This window comes from Oryctolagus cuniculus, chromosome 21 (assembly GCF_964237555.1).
Source record: "Oryctolagus cuniculus chromosome 21, mOryCun1.1, whole genome shotgun sequence".
Lineage (NCBI taxonomy): Eukaryota > Metazoa > Chordata > Mammalia > Lagomorpha > Leporidae > Oryctolagus > Oryctolagus cuniculus.
In genome coordinates this window covers 13,137,695-13,165,607 of record NC_091452.1, presented here as the reverse complement: position 1 = coordinate 13,165,607, position 27,913 = coordinate 13,137,695, and the positions used below count along the sequence as shown (strand labels likewise).

The 27,913-nt window shown below is 50.5% G+C and overlaps 1 protein-coding gene and 1 non-coding gene across 3 annotated transcripts; one reads left to right on the top strand and one right to left on the bottom strand.

Moving 5' to 3' along the window:
* The first annotated feature begins 119 nt into the window (after nucleotides 1–119).
* Nucleotides 120–27,408, top strand: SPRING1 (SREBF pathway regulator in golgi 1). Of its 2 annotated transcripts, none has more exons than XM_070065974.1 (5): nucleotides 120–409; nucleotides 12,394–12,550; nucleotides 18,562–18,713; nucleotides 18,997–19,110; nucleotides 20,856–21,366. In XM_070065974.1, the coding sequence occupies exons 1-5, from the start codon at nucleotides 299–301 to the stop codon at nucleotides 20,937–20,939; spliced, it is 618 nt and encodes a 205-aa protein (XP_069922075.1). In that variant the 5' UTR covers nucleotides 120–298; the 3' UTR covers nucleotides 20,940–21,366. The 2 variants fall into 2 exon arrangements, with proteins under 2 accessions (XP_069922075.1, XP_069922076.1); XM_070065975.1 differs by lacking the exon at nucleotides 20,856–21,366 and adding an exon at nucleotides 26,724–27,408 and having other exon boundaries at nucleotides 127–409.
* Nucleotides 14,281–14,348, bottom strand: LOC127484774 (small nucleolar RNA U2-30). Its single transcript, XR_007911984.1, has one exon. It is a non-coding gene; the product is annotated as a small nucleolar RNA U2-30 (small nucleolar RNA).
* Nucleotides 27,409–27,913: the final 505 nt, after the last annotated feature.

Sequence of the window (27,913 nt, the reverse complement as noted above, 5' to 3'; positions counted from 1 at the left end):
ACGATTGCCCGCCCCCTTCGCAGACTTTAGCCAATAGGAGACCTCCACTCCTCAAGGACCCAATGGTAAGGAGGGGTGGGCCAGTGACGCCCAGGAAGGGAGGCGGGGCGCGCCGGGTGTCACGTGTTGCGACGTGCGCCGGCGCGGGGAGGCTGCCGGGAGCTGGGTCAGCTGAGGGTCCCGCGGCCGGTGCTCCCGGCGAGGCATGAGCCGGTCCGGCTCGTAGGGGCCATGCCGCCGGGTCTCCGGGCCTGCCACGCTTCGCGTCCCGGCCGCCGCGCCCTGCGTCCGCGCCGGGATGGTGAACCTGGCGGCCATGGTGTGGCGCCGGCTTCTGCGGAAGAGGTGGGTGCTCGCCCTCGTCTTCGGGCTCTCGCTCGTCTACTTCCTCAGCAGCACCTTCAAGCAGGTCAGTGGCCGCCCGTGCGTCCCAGGGTCCGAAGACGCGGGTCTCGGGACGGGCGGAGGGACCTGCCCGTGGACGGGGGGCCGGGGGCGGGAGGCGTTGCCGGGCCAGGGCCAGAGCTGGCTGGGACGGGAGCCCGGCGCGACGCGGTGGGCGCCTGCACCTGCCCGGTCGGGGGCCGTGGGGGCGGGCGTCCTCCCGTCTCACCCTCGCGGCGGCTCTGGGGGCGCTGGGGGTCCTCGCATTACCGCGAGGACACCGAGCCTCAGGAGGGAGGGTTCGGCCGGGGAGGCCGCCCCTCGGGGGGCTGTGCTGAGCCCCCCAAGTGCCTCGGTGGACTCGAGGTTGGCAGGAATCCTCTTTGGCTTTCTCTCTCCTCGTTTTCTTCCGTGTGAGACTTTCTGGGAGAGATGGCAATTTAAGTCCACCCCGGGGTGTACCCAGGACGGCCTTGGGTTGTGCTGTCGTCCGGAATAATCATTCAAAGGTCCGCCTTCCTCTCTCAAGGGTCGTGGTCGTGGATAGAAAATAGAAGCGAAGAGAAGTAGATAAAACAGCCTGGCCACCCCCGTTTTAGCGGCTGGGCAGTGGGAGGTGCGACTCGGATCCAGCCCTCCGCCCGCAGGCTGGGTGGCGAGGCTGTCTCGCTGGCGCAGGTGTGTGGGTGATCCTGGGCGCCGCCGGGCTTCTGTGACTCGTTTCTGTCACCGCTCAGACAAGGTGTCGCTTCTCCGTCTGGTGGGCCTCTGAGTGTGTCCACCTGACGGTGATCTCTGAGCCACTGTTTCAGTACCAGTTGTATGCTGCGAGCATCCCCCGTTTGTCACCGGGGCCTCCACCTGTGCGGCAAACCTGACCGCCTATGTCCCGTTGCCCGCTCCATCTCTCTTCTTTATTTTTCAGGCTGTATTCTGTGGTCGAATACTCATGACGTCATACTTTTCAACCTTTTTTTTTTTTTTTTAATGGCAGACAGGATTTGTTATTGGTTGTTTGATGAGGGAGAGGGCAGAATAGAGGAAGGGACCGTGGTTGGGAGGTGTCTGACCCCACAGCCGTCTGAGACATCTTCAGGTTCATCTGCATTGAACCTGTTAGAGCTCGCTGCCTGCAGATGTGGATCTTCTCGCAGCCAGGGGACTTGAACTTGGCCCCGCATAGGCCCCAGTCCCTCGTTCCTTGTTCTTGTTTGGAACGGGTGGACGTGATGACTTGGCCAGTGCGAAGCCGCTGTGTCCGTGGTCTTTGCAGAAGCAGCTCACTTACTTGTGTGGAGCCTGTGGGCACCAGCACAGGTCAGCGTCTTTGGATGTGAATGACGCGGAAGGGGCGGAGCTGCACTCGAACGTGGGAGCGGTTTCCGCCCCAGCTTTTTTCCGCGTACTTGTTGGCACAGATCTGGGTCGTCTCCATGGCCTGAGAGAGCTGCTTTTGTTCAGCTGTCACCATACGGCTACACAGTGGGAACACATCCACTTTTGCCTTCTGGCCCAGATCTAGCACACAGATCTTGGCATCTGGGACCCCTGGACAGACGTGAGACTTTGGGCACAGCACTGGGCGGGACAGCAGCCCATGGCAATAGCAGGATCTGCAGTGGCCAAAGGGAAAGAGTCCCTTAACCATTTTAAGTGTTCAGTCTGGTGATGTTAAGTGCTTTCTTGGTGTTGGGCAGCCATCACCACCCTCCGTCTCCCTGACTCTTTTCATCTTGAAAAAGCTGAAACTGCTCAGCAAAAGTCCCTGGTAACCACCATCCTAGTTTCTGCTGACCCCACACCTCTCCCCCTCTCCCCCTCCCCCTCTTCCTCCCCCTCCCCCTCCCCCTCTCCCTCTCCCCCTCTCTCCCTTCCATCCCTCTCTTCCTCCCTCCCTCTCTCCCTCCCTCCCTCTCCCTCCCTCTCCCTCCCTCTCTCCCTCTCTCCCTCTCTCCCTCTCTCTCTCATTGTCATTTTATTTGAAAGGCAGACAGAGGTGTTTGTCCATTCACTGGTTCGCCCTCCCAATGCCTACAACACCAGAGCTGGGCTGGGCTGAAGCCAGGAGACGGGAACTCAGTTCAGGTCTCCCACGTGGGTTTCTGGGACCCAAGTACTGCTTCAAACCAGGGTGTACGTTAGCAGGGAGTGGGATCAGAGCAGAGTAGCTGAGACAACCCGTGCACTCAGATGCACGCATCTCACATGGCAGCTAGGCACCCGTCCCTTGATGTCTCGTGTCAGTGGTGTGCAGGCTTCTCGTCCTGGCCAGAAGGAGCTCTGGATTTTCTTGTCGGTGCAGCTTCCTCTTGCAGCCACCCCGCTCTCCGGAAGCAGCGCTGCCGTTCACCAGGTAGTTCAGGCCACAGAGGCCTCATCTTTCCTTTCCCTCATTCCTGCATCTGAAAGACGGGCCCTGCCTTCTCAGTGTCTCCTGCACCTATTCATTCTTCTGTTTGTCCCTGCTGTCACCCTCGGCCAAGCCACCACCACCTCTGACCCTTCCTGTCTCTCAGTCTGCTCGCTGCCTGGCAGTGGGGCTGATGATCTTTAAAGAGATTAGACTGGGGCTGACGTTGTGGCGTATATTGCCACTGGTTCGAGTCCCAGCTGCTCCACTTTGGATCCAGCTCCTTGCTAATGGGCCTGGGAAAGCCAGGGACTGTGGCCCAAATGCTTGGGCCCTTGAACCCATGTGGGAGATCCAGAAGAAGCTCCTGGCTTTGGTCTGGCCCCGCTTTGGCCATTACGACCATTTGGCGAGTGAACCAGCAGATGGAGGATTTCTCTCTCTCTGAAACTCTGTCTTTCAGATAAACAAAATCTTAAAAATAAAATCAGATCATGCTGTTCTCCCATGTGTGATTCTTCAGGTTCTTAATTGGATAGAACTCCAGATTCCATTCCAGGATTTCTCCAGGATTGAATATTTTTTTAAAAGATATATTTATTTATTTGAAAGTCAGAGTTACACAGAGAGGAGGAGAGGCAGAGAGAGAGAGAAAGAAAGAGAAGTCTTCCATCCGCTGATTCATTCCCCAATTGGCCACACTGGCCGGAGCTGCACTGATCCGAAGCCAGGAGCCTAGAGCTTCCTCCAGGTCTCCCACGTGGGTGCAGGGGCCCAAGCACTTGGGCCATCTTCTACTGCTTGCCCAGGCCATAGCAGAGAGCTGGATCAGAAGTGGAGCAGCTGGTACTGCTCATTAACAGAATATTTCCTGTTCATTTGCTTGTTTATCTGTTTCACCTCTCTCTTCATTTTAGAATAGAACTTCTTGAGAACAGGAACCTCGTCCTGTTGGACGAATGCATGAGCCTAACTGGGCTGCCTTCCCCTCTCCTCTCAGTCTGGAGAGTTCTGCTCACTTCCACGGCCTGGCTCGGGTGCTCTGTGGCCTTCCCCAGCACCGCTTCCCTGGCACTCCAGCACACCATCCTCATTTAAAACAAGTAATAATACAGTGTTCTTTGGTAAACCTGTGACTTGTGACTATAATTTGTTTTAGTGGAGATGGGAGAGAGTAAGAACCCCCTAGAGTGACCGGTGCTGTGGTGCAGCACCAGTTCAAGTTCCAGCTGCTGTACTTCCGATCCAGCTCTCTTCTGTGGCCTGGGAAAGAAGTAGAAGATGGCCCAAGTGCTTGGGCCCCTGCACCCACTTAGGAGACTTGGAAGAAGCTCTTGGCTTTGGATTGGTGCAGCTTTGGCCGTTGTGGCCACCAGGGGAGTAAAACAGCAGATGGAAGACTTCACTCGCTCTCTGCCTCTGCCTTTCTCTAACTGTGCCTTTCAAATAAATAAGCAGATCTTAAAAAACAAACAAACAAAAAAACCTAGAATTATTGGGCAGTGTTTTTGCTTTTTTTGTTGTTGTTGTTTTAAGATTAATTTATTTGGAAGGCAGAGTTAGAGAAGAAGAGACAGAGAGGTTGTCCATCTGCTGATTCACTCACCAAATGGTCACAATTGCCTGAGCTGGGCCAAGAGCCAGGAATGTCCCCCCCCCCCCCCCCCCCCCGTGGGTGCAGGAGCCCAGGCATTTGGGCCATCTTCCACTGCTTTCCCAGGTACATTAGCAGGAAGCTGGATTGGAAGCAGAGCAGCTGGGACTGGAACCCGTGCCCATATGGGATCCTGGCGCCCAGGCGGCGACTTTAATCATGGCACCATGGCACCAACCCAGAACTGTTTCCTGATTGTTCCATGGAGAGAGGGAGACAGCAGCACTTTGAACTAAATGTAGAGCACTGTGAAGTGAGGAAGGAGATGTGAGGGGAGCTCATGTGTCTTAGCTTGGGCTGCAAGGGTGGACTGCCAAAGACAGGTGGCTTCAGTGAGGAGCATTTATGCTGGAGGCTTAGAAGTCCAAGACCCGGTGCTGAGGATTCCACAGCTGGTGAGGGCCCTCTTCCTCCTCACATGGTGGAGAGAGAGCTCTGAGGGTGTCAGCCTGTCGTCTGGGCTCCACCACCCTCACCTCTTTGAAACCTGGTTATCTCCTGGAGGCCCCACCTCCAAATACGATCAGACCTGGGATAAAGGCTTCCGCGTAAATTTTCAAGGGACACAGACGTTCAGCTCGTAGTCCTGTGCGACTGCGGGTTCTCCTCCTGTGCAGCTGGCTTCGCAGCCAGTGGCCTGCTGCCGCGTTCTGTGCCTGGTTTTCAGGTCACATCCGTGTGTGCTAACAGAAATGTCAGGAAGTGCCACTTTGCCTGTGTCTGTGCTGACATAGCATTTCCAGCCTTTCTGCCCTGCAGTTTGATGCCTGACAGACAGCACTCACATTTCAATGTGTGTTTTCATATGCATAGCACATGTTCATATACTTCAGGCCATTTGGGCTGGATTTTCCAAGCATGACTGGTTTGTATCTTTTTCCTATTTTACCTTTTGTTTTTACATCTTGGCTTTGTTTGGAGTTCATTTTGGTGTAGGATGTCATTTTGTTCTCTCTTAATGTTTTTATTTATTTGAAAGAAAGAGATCTTCCATCCATTGGTTCACTCCCCGGATTCCTGCAACAGCTGGTGCCGGGGCCAGGCTGGAGCCAGATCTCCCACACGGATGGCAGGGACCCACATACTTAAGCCCACCTGCTGTCTCCCAGCACGTGCATTAGCAAGTGGCTAGACAGAAGCAGAGGTGGGACTGAATCCAGACACTCTGATACGGGATGCGAGTGTGCCACGTAGCAGCTTAACCCACTGCACCACAGCACTGGCCCCGGTTTCTCTGGATTCTTACTAATTTAACTGTTCTGCTCTTTGTATTGACTTACCTCTTTTGACCATTTGACTGTTGGGTTTCTTTTTGTCACTGTCTAGGAATTCTTCACAGAGGCTGTTGTTCTTTTGTGAAGGTTCCAAGTGGGAATCTGAGATCTGCGTGACTTTAAAACCCACATTAATTCATAGCCATTGTGACAGAGATGAAACAGACTCCGTGCAGTGTTTGGTTTTGCTTACACAGTGCTTTTTAAAAATGGGATTAAAAATGTATGAGATTTCATATAAATCTTCCCTTCTGGCTTCTCTGGAAAAAAACAGGCACTCTGTCAGCAGAGGTCTTCATTCCAGTCTAGAAATAGCCGGGGCACTGAACCGACTGCGTGCGTTAGGTCCTGGGAGATGCTCCTCCTCTGGGCCTCACTCATTCACCCTTGCCTGGCCCCCTCCTGGGTGCACAGTGGGATCAGCCCTCCCTCCCTGTCTGCAGGTAGGAAGGCCACATGGCCTGCTTTGGCTAGGACAGTGTCAAGTGGCATTTCCAGGTGTTTGTTCCCGTCTCCCTGCCACCGGTCTTGAGGCCGTGTGTTGGTCCATCTGTTATCGGTGTGCGTTTGCTTCGGTGCTGCCTCGGGCCCCTGTGAGTAGTTCTGTTGAGAAGACTGGTTCACGAGTTTGCATGTGGGCCTGCGTTTTCATTTCTTGTGGGTAAGGTGCTAACCCTGTGCCTAACATTTAGGAAATTGCATGGCTGTTTTCCAAAGTGCCTGCGCCATTTGCAAAGAACTTTGAAGAAACTGCACTTACATTTGGTGCGGTATTTGGTGTCCACAATTTTCTGCAAATGCTGATACTATCTGTCTCCACTCCTGTTCCCAGCTACACATCTGTGTGAGGCGGAGTTTCTTCACATGCTTCAGCCCAAACACCGAACCTTGTGGATTGAAGGCCGAAGTAGCTGTGTGACCCCAGCTGGCTTCTATTAAGCCAGATGTTGGAAAGATTTGCAGAAATAGGAAAACATTGTTCCTCTTCTCATTTTATTTTTTTCAACATTTTTTCACAAACATTGAGCTAACATGCAATGAGTTCATTGCTTTCAAATGAATAAGTACTTGATTTAAAATATCTCAAGAATTTAGATTCTAATTTTCATTAAAGCAAATATCACCCTTTGCAAGTCATTGAAGACCGCATGTTAGGGTCCTTGCCATTGTAAGAGTATGACTGTGGGAGGACACTTGGCTCAGTGGTTAGAATGCCACTTGGAATAGCCCTATCCCATCTCAGTGCCTTTCGCTCCCTGCTCCAGTTCTGATTCCAGCTCCTGCTGAAGCACACCCTGGGGCAGCAGGCGGTGACTCAGGTCATGGGCCTTGCTGCCTGCTCAGGGGCCCAGGTGGAGTTCCTGGCTCCTGACTTGGGCTTGGTCTAGTCCAGGCTGTTGTAGGCATTTGGGGAATGAAGCAGCTGAGAAGACGCTTCCTCCCCTCCACTCCCCAACACCTCATCTCTGTCTCTGCCTTTCAAATAAAAAATTAAGATGAAAAATGTAAAGGGTTATGGGACCAGAAACAGTGCCACCCCTGAGTCCCTTCGGACTAGCAGCTGCTGCGTGCACCTGAGTTGGCCGCCATTGTTGGCTGCGCACCAGCTCTGTGCCCGGAGTCGAGTTTGCTTCGTCTGCCTTCACCTCAGGTTCTTCAGCTGTACGTGGAGCTGGTAGGCTGGCTATGGGGGGCGGAGCTCATCTGTGACCGATGGCTCGTGGGCTCTTGTGCGGGGACACCGTGAGCTTGCAGAGCAGATGCGGCAGCTGTTTGTCTAGAAGAAGCTGAACTACTGTCTTGAATTCCTCTTTTCTCTGGTTTTCATGTCTTGAATGCTTTGGGGGCTCCTTCCTCATTGCTAAGAGATGGGAGCACAGGAGAAATTAGTGGCAGTGCTGAGGAGGCCTTTGGGGGAGAGCTTTGGGGGTGGCAGGTGGATGACGTGACTTGGGTGTGTTTCTTTAACGCACAGGTGGTGAACACCCAGTGTGTACCCAGCACCATCCTGGGTACAGAGCAGGCCAAGTTTCCATGCTTCTGCTGGGGGCAGGGGTAAGAAGGAGAGATACTAAGCAAAATGATTCCAAATAATGTTTTGTGACACAAAACAAACAGGATGGTATGGTGGAGTGGCAGGGAGGGCCTGACTCCACGGGAGGCATGGGGCCCAGGTGAGAACCCTGGCAACTACTGACTGTCACCTGCTGCCTCAGAGGGTGTGCCTCAGCTGGAGGCTGGAGTTGTGAACAAAGCCAGACTCAGTCCAGGCACTGCAGGTGGGAAGTGCCCACCCCACTCTCATTTTTCACATTTGTTTATGAACATAATTGCAGCGTTCTGTTAGTTTACTTCATATATAAGTGTTTCCCTATCTGTAAAAGCTTTTTGTGTGTGCAGCTTTTTTTATGACTGCAGTTTTCCGGGCTGCATTTAGCATTCCTCAGATATTAGACATTCGGGTGCTCCTCTGCCTTTATTGCCTGTTTTTGGGACCCACAACCTGACTGTGATGCCTGTGTTTCAGTGCTTTGCTACTTACATGGAACATTGATTTCATTTGACTCTTTAACCCCTGAAAAATACACAGCAATTAATGCAGCCCTTTTAAAGCCGGAGACAAAGTAACCTGTAGTAGCATCAGTGCATTCTGCAGCCCTGCAGCCTCTGCAAGGATGGTCTCGTGTGATTTTGCTGCTTTCTGTGCCTGTTCTCTCCTGGTATCCTGTGTGGACACCTCTCTAAGTGTCCACAGTGGCTGCTTGTGCTGATTGATGATGCCTGTCTCTCAACAGCTCTGGAGGCACTTTGCGAACAGAGATCCTACCTTTGTCTCTGTATCATAGCACTTGGGTGAACTTTGATACTTTGGAATATGGCACTGTGTGTGTGTGGGGGGGGTGCGTTCATGTGTGTATGTATGGAAAAGCTTAAGTTGAGACAGCTTCATTGGTTAGGTGCATCAGTTTGGGAGAACTTCCCTCGGTGCTCCCTCCCCACCCCGTTGGCAAGGCTGGGTCTTGAGAAAAGGGAACATGAGCCAATTCATTGTATTTGCTGTTGTGTCATCTCCGCCTTACTCACGCGCTCCTTTGGCAAGGTCTCGGGTATTCATGTTTGAAAACAAGCTCAAGTGCTGGGAGAATTGCTTTCCTGTTTACCAGAAGTGTAGTGTGTAGCGGAAGTCCTTCCGGGATGCACTTGCCGGTGAACTCTTGCTTTCTTTCAGGAAGAATAACAGGATAGCTTGGGAATAATGCCTAAGAGCACTCCTAACCTTGTCCTAAGAGCCAGTTTGCTGTACGGCGACCAGCCTTGTGGTGGGTCCTTATGGCTATGAATTTGTCTAGAGTAGTATTTGCAGCTCAGTTGAGTTTGCACATGGCTTAGTTATGCAGCTGACCGCCACAGGGTCCCAGAAGGGCAGAGGGGGTGAATTTGCTGGTAGCTAAGCACGATGCCCCTGAGTGATTTGTCCCAAATCCCCAAGACTCCTGCACTTAGCTCCTCTTCTTGCACCAACCGAGGAATACAGATGTTGTTTTGTGCAGCCTGTCCTCCTGCTATGCCAGTTCTTTCTTTTAAAAGAACAAAAGGGAGGGGCAGACTAGAAATTAAAGCCACATTGGAGGACTGTTCTACACTTAAGAAATTCAAGAACAAAACCCCATACTGGTAGACTTGAGAATGTAAATTCTGTTAACTTAACTGGCAGTAAGGTTACGGACAGTACATAACCGGCGGTAAGGTTACAAAGGGTACATGTAACTTTTGGCAAGTTTGGCACTGTAGCATTTACTTTGGACTATTCAAGAGAATGCTTTTAAAGCTCTACATGTTATTGCAGTACATTCTGTGACAACAGAAACCCAGGGTTAATGTTGATCTGTAGAGGATGTGTTTGCTAAATTATGGCACATCAACATGATGGATTCTTATTACATAGCCTTGAAAATGTGATTATCAGGATAATGTAGGTCCTTGGAAATGTTTTACTCTCCAATTAGTGTCATGATGAGCTGAAAGCAGTGCATCCTGATTTGTTCTGTAAATACCGGGGTTAAAGGCTAAAAGTTAATATGCAAAAACAAATACAGTTTTACTTGAGGGATGGGATTATGGGCAGTTTTTGTCTGTAATGTTGGTAATCATTCTTTTAAATAAGCTTTTCGTATTGGAATAGCTATGGATTTATTGGAAAGTTGCAAAGACAGTATAGACTACTCATAGACTCTTTGCCTAGTTTCTGCTATTGCTAATAAGCTTCCTGTCCCTTTAATATTTTTATCATTTTAATTTCAAAGTAAAGCATTCCTCACAGGTGATTAAAGATAGCCTATGGTCTTTCTTTCCATCCCTTTGTCTCTGATCTTACAAACCTCTCTGTGTACGTATATTGTCAGAATTTTAGCATACTATTTTGTTGTAATTATGCATTTTACTTTGCACCTTGCTTTTCCACCTGGTACACCCTAGATATCCAGTGCTCTGCCTCCCAAGTGTTAAAATCATCTGTCTGCCTTTTTTTTTTTTTTTTTAAGATTTTTATTTATTTATTTGAGAAGTAGAGTTACAGACAGTGAGAGAGAGACAGACAGACAGAAAGGTCTTCCATCCACTGGCTCATTTCCCAAATGGCCACAACGGCCAGTGCTGGCTCGATCTGAAGCCAGGAGCCCAAGCACTTGGGCCATCCTCTGCTGCTTTCCCAAGTCATAGCAGAGAGCTGGATCGGAAGAGGACTAGAACCGGCACCCACATGGGATACTGGTGCAGGAGGTGGAGGATTAACCTACTACATCACAGCACTGGCCTTCATCTCTCTGCTATACAAATACTGATTTCCAGGTCTCATCCACAGAGGTTGTTTTCTCATTCTGTGGGGAGGCTCAGGAGTCAGAATTGTTTTAAGCTCCCTATATAATCTAAAGTACGTCAGGTTTAAGAATGCTACTTGGGGCTGGCATTGTGGCATAGTGGATTATGCTGCCTCCTGCAACACCACCATCCCATATGGGTGTCGGTTTGAGTCCTGGCTGCTTCCCTTTCAATCCAGCTCCCTGCTAATGCACCTGGAAAAGGCAGCGGAAGATGGCCCAAGTGCTTGGGCCCCTGCCACCATATGGAAGACCCAGAAGAAGCTCCTAGTTCCTGGCTTCATCCTGGCCCAGCCCTGGTCATTGTGCTCATTTGGGGAATGAACTAGTGGATGGAAATCTCTGTGTCTCCCTCTCTCTCTCTCTAACTTTGCCTTTCAAATAAATGTAAATAAATACTGAAAAAGAATTGCTACTTGAGCTTGATCCCAGAGGAATCTGGGTTGCTTTTGATGATAGGCGTATGCTGGCTGGTGCTGATTCGGTCACTTTTCTGCTGTTGAGTGTCCAGGCCCTTTCTCCCCTTGGGACAGTGCTGTGCTAGACCTTCTCTGCATCTCCTTTGCACTGGGTTTTCTAAAGCATAGTGTGTGTGTGGACACATGTATTTTACATATTAATTGCTCTTCCCAAATTATTTTCCTAAAGAAATCTCAGTAACCAAAAATGTGTGCTTTTTCTTAATGTATAAGATTTGCCATCACGTTTTCAAGGTTATTACCATTTTCTTAGCAAGTGACCTATGATGGATCATTCTTAAGGGGAAAAGCCACAGCACTCTGTTAGAATGGTGAATAAAGTACCTGCAGACCTCTGGGAGTGAGTCTCCTGGTGGTTTTGTTTTGCAGTAATAAAGCATTCAGAAGATGACTGTCGCATGCTTGGCTTGCTTCCTGATATGTGGGCACCGTCCCCCATAGTCTCTTAGTAGTAGAAAGAAAGCAGTTTTGAAAGCTCAGTATAGTGAGCCCTGGCATAGCTTCAGGGTTGGGAGGATGGGTTTGATCGTTGCCTCCTGGCTGCTCTCCCCTCGGTGGGTCTGGGAGCAGGCTGGTGGGACTGGATGTCTTCTTCCAGAGTAGCCTTGTGAGGGTCCGCATGCAGGATGCTTTCACCACAGACATTGGCCAGTTGGCGTGCTCCATCTCGCCCTGAACATCGGCCCCCCAATTCAGTGTCCCCTTGTGTGTACCCAAGTGCCTGTAACCGCAAATGGAAGACACCGTGTGCTATAGACGGGAGATGACAGGCACAAGCGAGGTTCCTCTGTGGTTTTAAAAGTGTGTTTGCTTGAAATCTTTACTTAATATATACTAAATTGATCTTACATGTATAAAGATAATTGAAAATGAATCTTGATGTGAATGGAATGGGAGAGGGAGCAGGAGATGGGAGGGTTGCGGGTGGGAGGGGAGTTATGGGGGGGAAAAGCCACTGTAATCCATAAGCTGACTTTGGAAATTTATATTTATTAAATAAAAGTTAAAAAAAAAAGTAAGCTTGCATTTTGCATCCTATCCCACAATGAATTTGTTTCTTTTGACTTGCCATCAGAAGAAGCTCAAAACCTCTCCAGGTTTTTTTCCCCCCGTAAGATTAACAGCTTTGTGCATGTTAAAAATGTGCAGGTCATTCAGGGCAGTGCTGGTGAGTCTGCCAGCTTTGAAGCTCAGCCCTTACTTTGTGCTTTTTTGTGTAGGTTCATGTTGACTTTGGCTCACGCTTTGCTTACACCACAGGAGTGCAGTATTGCAAGCTTTTTGCAGTGTTTCTGTCCTTTTACTGGAGTTTCTATGAAAAATGGCTGAGATTGCAAGAAGAGAAATTAACCTCTGATTTATGGTCTCTTTGTAGGAGGAGAGGGCAGTGAGAGATCGGAGTCTCCTCCAGGTTCAAGACCATGATCAGCCCATCCCATGGAAAGTGCAGTTCAACTTGGGCAATAGCAGCCGGCCAAGCAATCAGTGTCGGAACTCCATTCAGGGGAAGCACCTCATCACAGATGAGCTGGGTAAGGTTGACTCCCTGTCCTCTCCTGACAGTCAGGAGACAATAGGGTACTTAAAAAGTTCATGGAAAATGTAAACAAAAGATAAGTTTAGGGGCAGGCGTTGTTGTACAGTGGGTTAAGCCGCCCTGTGGGGCACTCACATCTCTTTTTTTTTTTTTTTTTTTTATCTTTTTTTTTTTTTTTTTTTTTTTTTTTTGACAGGCAGAGTGGACAGTGAGAGAGAGAGACAGAGAGAGAAAGGTCTTCCTTTTGCCGCTGGTTCACCCTCCAATGGCCGCCGCTGCAGCCGGCGCACCGCGCTGATCCTGGCAGGAGCCAGGAGCCAGGTGCTTTTTCCTGGTCTCCCATGGGGTGCAGGGCCCAAGCACCTGGGCCATCCTCCACTGCACTCCCTGGCCATAGCAGAGAGCTGGCCTGGAAGAGGGGCAACCGGGACAGAATCCGGCGCCCCAACCGGGACTAGAACCCGGTGTGCCGGCGCCGCAAGGTGGAGGATTAGCCTATTGAGCCACGGGGCCGGCTTTTTTTTTTTTATCTTTTATTTAATGAATATAAATTTCCAAAGTACGACTCATGTGTTACAATGGCTTCCCCCCCCATACCGTCCCTCCCACCCACAACCCTCCCCTTTCCCACTCCCTCTCCCCTTCCATTCACATCAAGATTCATTTTCGATTATCTTAATATACAGAAGATCAGCTTAGTATACCTTAAGTAAGTATTTCAACAGTTTGCTCCCACACAGAAACATAAAGTGAAAAATAATAGATGATTTTTTTTAAATGATGATGAAATCAGATCAGACCTATTGTCATGTTTAATCCCAGTGAGAGTCAAGTTGGGAATTGATAATTTCTTTCTTTTTTTTTTTTTTTTTTTTTTTTTTTTTTTTACAGAAGATCAGTTTAGTATACATTAAGTAAAGATTTCAGTCGTTTGCACCCCCATAGAAACACAAAGTGAAATATACTGTTTGAGTACTCGTTATAGCATTAAGCCTCAGTGTACAGCACGTTAAGGACAGAGATCCCACGTGAGGAGTAAGTGCACAGTGACTCCTGTTGTTGACTTTACCAATTGACACTCCTGTTTATGGCATCAGTAATCTCCCTATGCACCAGTTATGAGTTTCCAAGGCTATGGAAGCCCCTTGAGTTCTCCGACTCTTATCTTGTTTAGACACAGTCATAGTCAAAGTGGAGGTTCTCTCCTCCCTTCAGAGAAAGGCACCTCCCTCTTTGAAGACCTGTTCTTTCCACTGGGATCTCACTCACAGAGATCTTTTTGCCAGAGTGTCTTGGCTTTCCATGCCTGAAATACTCTCATGGGCTTTTCAGCCAGATCCGGGCACTCACATCTCTTATCAGGACACCCGGAAGAGTCCCAGCTGAACTACTGATCCAGCTTCCTGCTGCTGTGTCTGGGAGGCAGCAGATGGCAATGTCCTAAGTACTTAGGACCCTGCTGCCCAAGGGGGAGACCTGTATGGAGTTCTGAGATCCTGGGTTTGGCCTGGCCCAGCCTTGTCTGTTGCAGGCATTTGGGGAATGAGCCAGCAGATAGAAGATCTCTCTTCTTTAGCTCTCCTTCTCTGTCACTGTAACATTCAAATAAATCAGTAAATCTTAAGAGAAAAAGGTAGGTTTATTTTAATGCAAAACAGTTTTGAAATCCATGCATAGTTTTTTCATGAAATACACATTTTTCATGATTTTTTAAAAAATCAATTCTGAGCTCAGGTCAAGTGTAGAAAACTTCGTAGTTACAAAGGTCAGTTGGAAACCCTTTGTCATTGCTTCCATGGACTTTCTGAACATGCCCGTGCTCGTGGGGCTGTGTGCAGGGTCTTTGTCTTCACAGGGCTCCCCCTGCGGTGCAGTTTCCTGTCTTGCACGTTTCCAGCATTTCTCCCATCGCTTTGCCTTCTTGCTCATCATTCTGGGTTCCCTTCAGTGCCAGAGAAGCTTGGTGTGATGGCTGTGATTCTTAGAAGGTCGTTGTGCCTGCACTTCTGGCGTTAGCATTTTGTCATGCATCAGCCCATCGGCCACTTCCTGCCAGTCTCGCCTCAGCCCCAGTGTTTCCTGGTCTTGCCAGACCTGATGATGAACTCGGTAGGGTAAGAGTTCAATTCCTCCTTGTTCACCTGAATGGTATCTGTAGTGTTGACGCATGGTAAAGGTACTTGTTGACTGGCTGGCCAGATGATTCCAAATGAATTAAGAAGCTTCAAAATGTGTTAGTCTTACAGTAGAAACATCAGTGTGTTTGATAAGGTTTTCTGTGCTTTCTCTGAAGCTGTAAGAACAGCGATTTCTGCTCTGGTGGGGCAGCTGGAATAGACACCTGCTGGGCTTTTCCTCAGTCTTTCTGGGGCTGGCCTTGTGGCAGAGCAGCTGAAACTACCACCCTCAGTGCCAGTATCCCATGTGACCTCCAGTTGGTGTCCCAGCTGCTGCACTTCTGACCCAGCTCCCTGCTAATGGCCTGAGAAAGCAGCAGAAGATGGCCCAAGGGTATGGGCCCCTGCTACCTGTGTGGGAGACCTGGAGGAAGCTCCTGGCTTCTGCCTGGCCCAGCCCTGGCCATGGCAGCCATTTGGGGAGTGAACCAGTAGATGGAAGATCTCTCCCTGTGTCTCTTCCTCTTTCTCTGTAACTCTGACTTTCAAATAAATAAATAAATCTTTAAAAAAAAAAAAAAAAAAAAAAAACAAAACAAGAAGGTAGTCTTTCCGAAGGAAAACTGCTGTGCTTGGCTCCCACTGATTGAGTTTCTGCTGTGTGCTGGGCACTGGGCTACATGCATTCCCTGAACATCATATTTGATTTTGCAAGAATCATCCTACAAGGTGAGGCTGCACTCATTTTATAGATGAAGGTGTAGGCACCAAGAGATTAAGGAGCTTGCCCTGGATTGACAAAGACTCCTTTGTACAACCTAAACACGTTACTATTACCACATAAAAACGTCACAGTTTCTCCTGAATAGCAAATACCCAGTGTTCAAAATTCCTTAATTACTTTCACAGATTTTTCTCTTCAACTGGCGGTTTGCAAATGCTGGGAGCAAAATACAAGATACAAGCAAAAATACAAGCAAAAATTTACAAGCTTTTGCTTGTAAGAGTGAGTGTCCGAGTCTCAGAACAGGTGGATTATGGAGGTGACAGCATGCAAACTGTAGAGGTGGCCTGGCACTGCCGTCTTCGTGCACAAGAAAGCTGAAGTCAGTGAGGACGCATGCTGTCTTTAACATGGAAACCACAGTGCACTTATTGATTAGGGAAAAGTAGGTTGTATTCTCTGCAAAATGAGAACCAGAACGTTTTCAAGCCTCAGAATCATCCAACCAGAGAGATTACTTGGAAATGAAGACCGGAGTTGGAGGAAAACTGGCTGGCTGGGGTAGAAGAGCTGGAAGTGCCACACAGAAGTGCTCCCCTGGGTTCCTTGTGGTGGCAACGTGGCTTGGGAGAGTGTTTTCGTGTTCCCATCCACGTCTTCACTCTCCAGATGCCCACAATAGGTGGGGCTGGTCTGGGCCGAAGGCAGGAGCCTGAAACTCAATCCAGACCGCCCATGGAGGTGACGGGGCTCTAGTTACTTGAAGCGTAGCTGTTGCCTCCTAGGGTCTGCATTAACAGGAAGCTGGAGTCGGGAGCTAGAACTGGGTATAGAACCCAGGTATTCTGATATGGGATGTGGGCATCTTAACTACTAGGCCAAATGCCCACCCGTTCTGTCTATAAACGGAGTGAAAGGGAAATGAGAAGAGATGATGTGGGTAGTCAGTGGGTAGACCTGTGACTGACACCAGCCAGCCTGACTTGGAGTTCAGGGCTTACTTCATGCAGAAAAGGTAAAATTTTAGCCTTGAGTTATGAATGCAGTTTACCATTTTCTTTGATCATAGACAGAAAATAATATTTTCCTGAATAATTTAGGTGAGACAAACCCTCTCAGACTCCTTGAGTAAAAAATTCTGAGAGTGAGTCATTCGCTGAAGCAGTAAAAATCCGAGCCATGGTATTTGTTATTTATAAACTCCATGAAAAGGAGAGAGAGGTAAGTAGTTTAATAAAGAAAACTTCCATAATTACTGAGCAGGCCAGTGCCACGTGAATCTTGCCTGGGGAATGCACTATTAAATCAGACAACGATGTAGGGTTCCAGGCTTTTCAGTGGTTGGAAATTCATTTCCCAAGCAATAGCCGCACACTTTGAGGTTGCAGTCCTCCCGGACACCTGTTGGAAATAGCATTTGCCTGAGGATGTGAAGGATGAGAAGTGAGGGCCCCGTGGGCTTGCTTTCTTTGCCCGGAGGGTAGGAGGAGCTGCAGTTTCCAGGCCAACCGCTGCAGGTGGGCCCTGCGAAGACAAAGGAGCCTGAGATGCTGGCCCTTGACTGTGGGAAAAAGCACAAAGAAGGTGGGAGTTGGGCCACACGCCTGTCACGTCCTGTGAGAGATGATGGAATCAGGGTGTGTCTATCACTTGGGGCAGGATTTTGAGAAAATACTTACTTGGATTTTTTTGTTTGTTTGTTTATAAACCCTATAACAATGCTTAGGGATAGTTAGGAAGACCCTGAGAAACATTTCCTATGACGTTAGATCATCCTCTCTTAGGAAACAGAACAGCATAATCCACAGCGAAGGCACCCGTTCCCCGGTAGCGAGAGCCTCTCTGGAGGCCTCAGTGTGCCAGGTGCGAAGTGCGGCGCTGCTCGTCTCGCCTCCATCGCCGCTCTGCTGGCGCCTCCTGCGCCTGTACAGAATGTTTTCCGGAGCGGTTTCTGAAAACAGCCATATCCTACAAGTCTCAGTCTCTGAGGAAAAGAAGCTGGGGCATTTGGAGTGGAAGGATGCTGGGAACAGCTGCTCTGCACCTGCGGCTCCTGGGAGCCTGAGCCTGCACCTTGAGCTCCTACGCACACCTGCGAGTCTCCCGGGGCCACAGCGTGGCCCTGCGGAGTTATTCTTGCATTTCTCTGTCCTGCTCCCAGAAGGATGCAGAGAACTGTGTTGAGCAGCTCCGAGCAGTAGCGTAGCTTCTGTAAGGAGCCTCTTACCCTAAAGGTGTGTGTGAATCCGTGGGGTCAGAGGGCGTGTGTTTAGAGACGATGGGCTTGTGGGGGTTGGGGGGGCTGGACATTCTCTGCCTTGGATGTTAGAGAATTGTGTTTCCTGATGCGGAAGGGAGTTTACATCCCTGGCATGCGGGGGTGCCAACAGTCTACCTCAGTTTGTAAGTTAGCTGGGACTGTTTCCCTTCAGCCAGTTGACAAAGGATAACTGTGACTGTGTCCCCTCTCAGAATCCTCTGGCTTTTCCTGTTTCAGATTTTTTTTAAAACCTTTTTTTTTTAAAAAGATTTATTTATTTATTTGAAAGAGTTAGAGAGAGGTCTTCCATCTGCTGATTCACTCCACAGATGGCCTCAACTGCTGAAGCTGTGCCGATCCAAAGCCAGGAGCCAGGAGCTTCTTCCTGATCTCCTATGTGGGTGCAGGGGCCCAAGGACTTGGGCCATCTTCTACTGCCTTCCCAGGCCATAGCAGAGAGCTAAACAAGAATTGGAGCTGCCGGGTCTCGAACCGGCGCCCATATGGGATGCTGGTGCTTCAGACCAGGGCATTAACGCATTGCACTGGCCCCTCAGATTTTTGTTTGGAAAAAAAAAAAAAAAAAAAAAGACATTTTTCTTTCTTTAGGCCCAGCTGGAAGAGTGGCTTGCCTAAGTTAGGATAGGAAAATGTAGCCCGGACATGATCGTAGACTGAAAGGTTGCTGTAGGCAAGTGATGACCAAAGCCCAGTTATGACGTAAGAGGCCCTGCTTCCCAGAACTGTGGCCTGGGGAAAGCAAGCCCTTAGCATATGAGGGCCAGGTGCTGAGAACGCCCAGACTCCAGATTTGGCATCCGTGTTTTTGTGTGCAGCACGGTCATTGCTGCCTCGCAGGGAAGGCACCTGCTGACTTCATGCTAAGGTCAGTCTCCGACTTTCAGGGTACGTGTGTGAAAGGAAAGATCTGCTGGTGAATGGCTGCTGTAACGTCAACGTCCCCAGCACGAAGCAGTACTGTTGCGACGGCTGCTTGTCCAACGGCTGCTGCAGCGCCTACGAGTACTGCGTCTCCTGCTGCCTGCAGCCCAACAAGGTACGGGAGCTGCTCCCTTGTGTTCTCGTGAGCTTTAGGCTTTTCCTGGAGGCAGAAAAGAACCAGCTGCATGGTACAGTAGCCATTGTCTTCCAGTGCCCTGAATGGTTCTTCTGCAGGGTGGATCATTGTGTTGCTAATCAGAAATCTCATGAATAAGGTCCCTGGCCCCCAGCCTCCTCCCTCCTCGGGTCAGCATTCTCTTAGTTAGGAGGGATTTCCAAGGTTACCTTGTGCTGCCTTAGTCTGGAATTTATTACAGGTACAACTTTTGTTTCCATAGCAACTTCTCCTGGAGCGCTTCCTCAACCGGGCGGCCGTGGCGTTCCAGAACCTCTTCATGGCAGTCGAGGATCACTTTGAATTGTGCTTGGCTAAATGCAGGACTTCATCCCAGGTCAGAGGCTGTGAGCTGCCGCTGGGGGCAGGGGGGGTGGGTAGGGTGGCGTGAGAGTCGGGCTGGGGGAAAACAAGAAGGTAGACTTTGGGTTGGTGATGTGGAGAGGAGGGGCGCACGGAGCCCTGCTGTGTTGGGTGGAGTGATGATGCTTAGAATGCCAGCTTGAGATTCAAGCTTTGTCCAAGGTAGGGGAAGCACGGCTTTTGCATTCAGTCAAGGCTTGTGTCTCCTCTCTGGTTGGCACGTTCACACTTTGAGTGTGAGCTCAAACTTATTTTGAAATCTGAGTGGAGTCCTCGCATTCCAGCTGCCTAGAGAAGTCGTCCCCCACCCCGTCTGTGAGATTTAATGATGGCTTTCTAGCAACTGCGGTTTAGAGTAAGCAGTAATCTGTTCTGGGTCAAAGTTACGGTTTACTTTAGGAGTCAAGGGGCAGGAACAGGTGGTGGTTAGGAACACACCAAGACGGGTGTAGGGTGTCCAGCTCTCAGCTCTCGGTGCGTATCAGCATGCTGTCATTAAATGCGCTGCTCTTTGGTCGTCGCGTATCGCACTTGCCGCAGGAAGCGCCTGCTTCTTCGACGCCCCGTTGGGCAGTTGTCGCAGGCCTCTTGGTGAAGCCAGCAGACGTGTTGATCACACAAGCACACTTCTCCTGGCTTCTAGTCGCGGCGTCATTTGGCGTTCCCTGTCGCTCTCGTACCCTTTGCCAGATTTCTGTCCTCCGCCTTTTGCTTTTCCGCCCCTTTTTGTGTGTCTGGTTTGTTCAGAGGGTATTCAGTTTCCCTGGGTAAGTGCTGCAGGGATTATAATGAGCGCTGGAAAACATGAAGACGTTCCTGACGGTCTTGTTTTGCTTGAAGAGCTTTCCGCTTGAATGGCTTCAGAGGGACTGTGGAGGAAGGCGGCACGCACGACTCGCTGGGTTCCGATCCTCTCGTCCGAAGTGCTGGGAAAGGCCAAGTCTTCTCTTTGCTTAACCGATAAAACCCGGGGGTATTTCCAGTCTTCCGTGAAGCTACCATCCTTTCTGACTTTGCCTTTTATTATAAACAGAGATTTCCCAGTTGCCATTCAATGTGTTTTGATAACAGTATCCCAAGAAAGATGCTTTGGCTGTATGTCTATTAAATTGGATTAATACTTACGATTCAGTTGCTTAGCATTGGTCTCAGGGTAATTAGAGAACTGTAGATGAGCCAAAAACGCAAGTTGCTTGTATGAAAACAAATTGCTGAAAAATTAGCCATCAGGGATGATTGTGTGCCTTAAATCATGCCCGCAGCTTGCTCGTCCTGTGAGGCTTGCGTGGTACGCTGGGCCTCGGCGCACGCAGCCGCCTGTGGGCACACGAGCGTTACGAGACGCCTCCCGAGCCTGGGCTTCCTTCCCAGGAACTGAGGTTCTCGGAGCGCAGGATCAGGTGCACACACCCTCTGGATCTTAACCTGTTTTCAGTCATTTAAAAAGAATAAGTGTCTTGAGTCGCCGAGGTCACGGCTGTGTTGGTAAGAAGCTCACTGGTGGGCGTGGAAAGCAGCAGCCTTGCGAACGATGTCACTTTCATGCCCTTCACTGGCACTGTGCGGAGCACCCTTTGTTCCGCAAAGTGCCTGGGCGCCTCTAGTGGGTGTGGAGATGGACGTGGGCCGCCTCCTGCAGGCCGTGTCTGCCGGCCGCTCTGCTCTCTGTGTGCAACTCTGCTGTGTCTCACCACCCTCCTGTCTCCCTTTTGCCCACAGAGCGTGCAACATGAGAACACCTACAGGGATCCCATAGCAAAGTTCTGCTATGGCGAGAGCCCGCCCGAGCTGTTCCCTGCGTGATGGGCGCTGCCTGCTTGGGTGGCCGGGGCAAGGAGCCCCCTCTGATGAACTCAGCGCCTGGAGCTGGGCTGCAGCACCCAGGCTGGTCCACGGGGAGAAGACGGGCAGCGCGAGGAGGCCTTGGCTGTGACCTTCCTTGGTTGCGCACTGCCCAGGCATCGCCAGCTGGAGCTGTTCTGTGAAGTGGCCTGGAGCCTGGCTTGTCCCGCTCTCCAAGGACAGACTGTGGGCCGGGTGAGGGTGGCGGCCTTTGGAGAGGACGCGGCCCTGGTGCGTGCTCCTCGGGCCAGGTGTTCACCTCCAGTTTTGCCATGGGCCCTTTCACTGTAAAATTATTTATTGGATTTTTCTGGCATGGTGGGAAAGTTGTAAAGTTGTATATGGGAATGCGCCTTGCCGGTTAGTCAAATACACTCAAGGAAATTTTGTTCTGGTCGTTGGTTCTTGTGTTACGTGAATTACAGCATCACTTTGCCTCTGGAATGTTTGTCTCTTCGAATGAATGCTCTCTGTAGGTATTTACCAGTGTCTCTAGAAGTGAGCCCTGAATACCACCTGTTAACTGTGTCCTGGCCTCGGAAGTTGCCCAAGAACTCAGAGACTGCTCCACTCGGACCCCAGGCCAGACCTGAGGCGCCCCAGGTTCTGCCTGCACGTGTCTCCTGCCTGGGCGCCCCAGGTCCTCTTTGCACGTGTCTCCTGCCTGGGCGCCCCAGGTCCTCTTTGCACGTGTCTCCTGCCTGGACGCCTCAGGTCCTCTCTGCACGTGTCTCCTGCCTGGGCGCTCCTGGCTTGCCGTTTTCGCGTTTCCTGTGCTGTGTTGAAATCACAGCGGTCCCCTCGGCCCTGGCGCGAGGGGAGCCTCAGGACGACCCTGGGCCGCTGCCTCTCGTCCTGTCCCAGAAGCCACTGTGAAGGTGGTTCCTCGGTGGAGATGCAGTTAGCAGCCTGCGGTGTGCCGTCATTCGTTTGTTCGTTCGTTCTCTGTTGCTTTCAGCTTTGGGAGGTGTAGGTACAATGATCAACTTCCCTGATTTGAGAAGAAGGAAAGAAATCCTGACTTTTCTCCCAGAGGACTGCAGGAGATTCTTAGCTCACCTGAGTGGCTGACGTGCACGCGCCTGACAGCCTGGAAAGTGCCGCGTGACAGCTGTCAGGATGTCCTCGGTGTACAGGCTCAGACCCCTGCGATTTTCAGCTGGAACATGGAAGAGCGTTTGGTCCTAGGATCAAGACATCCTGTGCCTTGCATGGCACTGCTGTTGGGCTTGGGAGGCCCGGCTCTTCCCTGGACTCAGCCAAGGTCTTGCTCATCTTTTCTGTCGCTCGGTTGCCTGACCTCAGAGCAAACTGCTGCTTCCATGACCCCCTTTCAGCATCTGTTTTTCCCACTGGTGCTTTCTTTCTCTTGGGCCTTGTTTGCTTTCTGCTGTGTCCTTTCACTTCCTCCTCCTGCCGTGTGTGTATCTTACACTTATCCCAAGGTCATTGGCTCCCCGGAATAAGCTTTCCTAGAGGGTAAACTGCCAGGCAATTGTTTTTTCATTATTAGGCCCCAGGAAATCTATTCTGTTTGCCTTGGGCTTCTCAGATCCTGTGTGTACTCAGCAGCGCTAAAATCAAAGCTTCTGTGAGTGGGAGGGAACCCTGGCCCGTATGCCTGTTTTCATCAGCCTCATCCTTTCCGGTACCGCGCTGTGGGATTTGAGCGTCAGTCTTCCCTAGGTTGACCCGGCTAGCAGCCTCTGTGTTGAGCTTGTTGCCACGCTTGAGTAATGTAACCTGGATTTAACGTGAGCAGTTTGTGTCAGAAGTCAGCCTGTGCCTCTCCAACCTTGACTTGAGCAGCACGTCGTGTATTTTCAACGTTTTCACACCCGGTACCTGCGGCCTTACAGGAGAGGTTTGCACTTGCTTGTGTTTCTGCTTTGCAGACGGGGAAACGGTGAGAGGTGCCGCGACCTCCAGATCCCCATTGAGACTTCATGACAAAACCCAAACAAGAGCTTCATCTCGAATTCTCAGTCCCGCGTTCCCACCGCCCCTGCCCACTGCAGCGCTGACTCATCCCTGAGCGTCTCCCCTGAGAGCGTGTAGATTTCAGTCGTCCAGGTCCAAAGAGGGGTGAGGTGGCATAAATATCCAAATCTGGCAGATAATCCAAAGGTCACTTCCATCTGGCTGTGGGGTATGTTTTTTGTACTTAAATCCGTTAGGGGTGTGTTCACTGTTTTGGAAACTCAGGGTGCTTCAGACCACGTGGGGGAGCCAGGCCACCCAAGCCTCTGCAGGTGGTCAGCCTCTCTGGCCTCCCATACAGATCCCCGTTCTCCGCCGCGCATTATTTCTGGTTCCCTTGACCAAGGGTTTCTCAAGTGGGGAGCTTGTCTGACTTTTATACGCACAGAGCCTAGCAAAGCGTGGGCTGGATGGTGAGCCTTTAGGAAATGTGTGAGGTCCCGAGTGCTTTAGGCTGAAGGAAGTTGGGTAATCTAAAGTGTCTCCCTCGGTTCTGCATCTTCCTCAGCTCGCTTGTTGCTGGAGGTGTGGAGACAAGGTAGGCTGCAGTGGAGAGGAGCACAGAGTAGAGTGTGTGTGCCCGGCTCTGAGGCTGAGGGGCACCCACCATGGAGGGCCTGATCGGCAGTGAGGTGGGCCCGGACAGCCCGCCCCGCGGCTGGGAGTGAAGGGTGAGCTCCACAGTGCCTGGAAGAGCAGAGGGGACTTCGGAGCAGCAGCTGTGCCTCCCTGTGCTCCCCAAAGGGTCTCCCGGAAGTGCCTCAGTCAGTGCTGGTTCCAGGGGAACTGCGGTGAACAGGCACAGAGATTGCAAGATTCCAAGCAAGCTTCTCCCATCCTTGGGATTTGCAGATAAGTTGTAAACACAGTTGGTACAAAGATACTGTTTATTTGGTGTCAGTTCAGCTTTGACCATCCTCGCGTCACTCCATTAATTGATACCAGAGATACCATTTACTTGGCACACTCTTCATAGGCCCGTTACAGTTGGGCCTTGGAGTTAGTGGATGCTGCTGGCTTCTTAACTCTTCTGAGTCTTTGGGCCTTTCATCCGTGAAGTGGGGTCACAGCAGCCGCCTCTTGTAGGGCTGCTGCGAGTTGTTGGTGTGAGCAGGGGCCTGTAGGCTTGGAGCTCAGCAGAGAGCAATAGTGGGTAGAGGGCAAGAATTGAGGGTGGGTGGGCTCCTAGAGTTGAATGGGTGGTCATTGAAGGGCTTTTTTTTCTGTCTTTATTTTTATCTTGTATCACCTTTTCCCCCAAAGAAACCTTTTATTTAAGGAGTACAAATTTCCTAAGTACAACTTCAGGAATATAGTGATTCTTCCCGCCATACCCACCCTCCCACCCCTCCTCCACCCCTCCTCTTCCCCTCCTCTTCCTCCTCCTCCCTCTCCCATTCCCAGTCCCATTCTCCATTGAGATTCATTTTCAATTGACTTAGTATAGAGTTGGTCTTCTGTGTACAAAGTAAAGATTTCAACAATTTGCACACATACAGAAAAACTGTTTGAGAATGTTTTACAGTTAATTCTGATAGCACAACTCATTGAGGACAGAGGTCCTGCATGGGGAGTTAGTGCACAGTGATTCCTGTTGTTAATTTAACAATTAATACCCTTTTGTATGACATCAGTGATCACTCGAGGCTATGGAAGCCTTTTGAGTCCACAATCTTCCTCAGTATTTAGACAGGGCCATAAGCAATGTGGGAGTTCTCTCCTCCCTTGGAGAAAAGTACATCCTTCTTGATGGCCACTTCTGTCCACTGGGGTTTCACAGAGCTCCTTCATGTAGGACATTTTTTGCCATAGTGTCTTGGCTTTCCATGCCTGAAATGCTCTTATGGGCTTTTCAGCCAGGCCAGATGCCTTAAGGGCTGATTCTGAGGTCAGAGTGCTGTTTAAGGAGATTGTCATTCTGAGTCTGCTCTGTGGACTGCTTCCCATATTGGGGCATTTGCTCCTTTTTAATTCTATTATTATTATCAGACATTTGATCTTATTTATAGGATCCCTTTAACACTTAATCCTTTCTATATGATCACTTTAACACTTAAGATGGCATTTTTACCACCCAGCTTAATGGGATTCGGGGTCCTGTGGCAAGTGTTTTTTTTTTTTTTTTTTTTTTGACAGGCAGAGTGGGCAGTGAGAAAGAGAGAAAGATCTTCCTTTGCCGTTGGTTCACCCTCCAATGGCTGCCGTGGCGCCGGCCCAGTGGCAAGTTTTTAAACTGTACCCTTAGAAGTAAGTCTGTATAAATGCATGCACAACTATACAGCTTTACAATTAGAAACTTCCTCCTCCCTCTCTTATTCCCAGTCATTTTTTACTGAGATCAATTTCAATTGACTTTATACACACACGAGTAACTCTATTTTTCTTGATTTTTTAATGAGTGGCAAAGAGATGGAGAGCTCCCTTTGCTAGTTCACTCCCCAAATGCCCACAACAGCCAGGGCTGGGTGGGGCTGAAGCCAGGAACCAAGGAACCCAGTGTAGGATTTCCACATGGGTGACAGGAACCCAACTACTGAGCCTTGACTGCTGCCTCTCAGGGACTGCATTAGGAGGAAGCTGAAGTCAGGAGCCAGAGCTGGGAATTGAACCCAGGTACCTCTGATATGTGCTGCAGGTGTCCCAAGCAACATCCTAAAACTTTGATTTTTAAGTGCCTGAGCCATTATGTGCTGCCTCCCACAGTGCACATGGGCAGGAAGCTGGATTTGGAAGAAGTGGCAGGACTCGATCCTAAGTGCTCTCGTGTGGGATAAGGACATCCTCAGCGGTGGCCCACCCTGCTTGCCACCATGCCCACCCCGGTGTGTTACCATCTTTAAACTCCCTGCCCGTGCATCTCAGTGTTCTAACTTGTGTCTGTCTAATTTCTGGTGAGGTGAACCCCATTTCATGTTTTATTGTTTCCTGGGATCGATTGCTTGTTTGTGACACAACCATATATTTTTTTAAAGATTTATTTTATTTATTTGAAATACAGAGTTACAGAGAGAGGTAGAGACAGAGAGGTCTTCCATCCGCTGGTTCACTCCTTAGATGGCCACAATGGCTGGCGCTGCGCCCATCTGAAGCCAGGAGCCAGGAGCTTCTTCTGGGTCTCCCATGCAGGTGCAGGGGCCCAAGGACTTGGGCCATCCTCTACTGCTTTCTCAGGCCATAGCAGAGAGTTGGATGGGAAGAGGAGCAGCGAGGACTAGAACCGGCGCCCATATGGGATGCCGGTGCTTCAGGACAGGGCTTTAACCCGCTGCACCACTGCTCCGGCCCCATGACTACATTTTTTTTTTTTTAAGATTTTATTTATTTGAGAGGCAGAGTTATACAGTGAGAGGGGGAGAGAGAGAGAAAGGTCTTCCATCTGCTGGTTAACTCCCCAAATGGCCATAATGGCCAGAGCTGGGCCAATAGGAAGCCAGGAGCCAGGAGCTACTTCCTGGTTTCCCTCACAGGTGCAGGGGCCCAAGGACTTGGGCCATCTTGTACTGCTTTCCCAGGCCACAACAGAGAGCTGGATCAGAAGAGGAGCAACCGGACCACAACCAGCGTCCATATGGGATGCCAGCACCGCAGGCAGAGGATTAACCTACTGCTCCACAGTGCTGGCTCCACTTTTATTTTTTTAAACTTCCTTATTACTCCAGGGCATTTTTAAATGAAAGCAGCCTCACACCCCTTCTCTGTCAGTCCTGTGTGACTTACAAGCAAATAGCTCATACATTCGCAAACTCACTTTTCTCGTTTTTCTAGGGCAGTGGTTCTCAGTCAGGAACAAGTTCCCGCCTCCCTCCACCAGGGGACATCTGACAGTGTTTGGAGACATTTTGTCACGCGTGGAGGTGACGCCTGGTGGGTGGAGGCCAGGGACGCTGCTGAACATCCTGCAGCGTCCAGGACCCGGAACGACCCGGCCGCCGGTGTGGACAGTGCCCAGGTGCGGCGGCCTTGCTCCCGGCAGCTTGTGTTCCCCTCCACAGCTGGACCGAGGAGCTCCCGGTGGCTGAGTGCAGACTTCATTATTTTCCTGCCCTAGCTCTGTGCCACATGAAGCGCTGCTGATTCAATTACCCTGCAGTCCCCACAGGGCCTGTTACCTCCTCACAGGTGCCTGCCAGCCCAGCCCCGTGCTGCCTCGAGCAGCGGCCTGATTCCCCTGCCACGCTGGCCTTGGTGCGCTCAGCGGAGCACGGCCAGCGTCCTGGCTGCGGAGCCAGCTGGGCTTTCAACCACCACCTCCCCTGCACCGCGACCAGCTCTCCCTGCTGCGCCCAGGCAGCAGTTCTCCGAGTGGGGTGGCTTTGCGGGTGATGACAGGAAGGAGAGGTGGGCCTGCCCTGCCGTAGTCTATTGAGCCGACTTAGTCATTCCCCTGAGAAAAAAAGGATCACGTAAAGAAATAGTAACCGCACAAACCAATCGGAAAATTGAGAGTTTCCTCTTCCTGTCTTTGTGGCATTTGTTAGTGCATTGCCTTCTGGTCAGGGCTGTTCCTGTCTGCGTGTGTGCGTGTGTGCGTGTGTGTGTGTGTGTGAGAGACAGAGAGATTATTTAAAAGGCAGGGTAACAGGAGATCTGTTTGCTAGTTCACTCCCCAAATGGCCTCAACAGACAGTTCTGGACCAGACTGCAGCCAGGAGCCAGAAACTCCGTCTGTGTCTCCTACATGGGGCCTGAAGCCCTAGGGCTGTCATCCAGTGCCTTCCCAGGTGCGTCCGCAGGAAGCTGGATCAGAAGTGGTGCAGCCGAGACCTGAACTGGCCCTCGGAGGCGGGGTGCTCACTGTACCGCTTCACTGGCCCCCTCCTTGCTTTTTTGCAGTTTGTGTTTGTGGTGTGAGTGTGGCGCGTATTTCAAGAAGTTTGGGGAAACGTGGAATGAAAAGAGTTCATTTGGATGCCAGGAAAGTACATTGGACGTCCACACCCAGTTTCTTTACCATA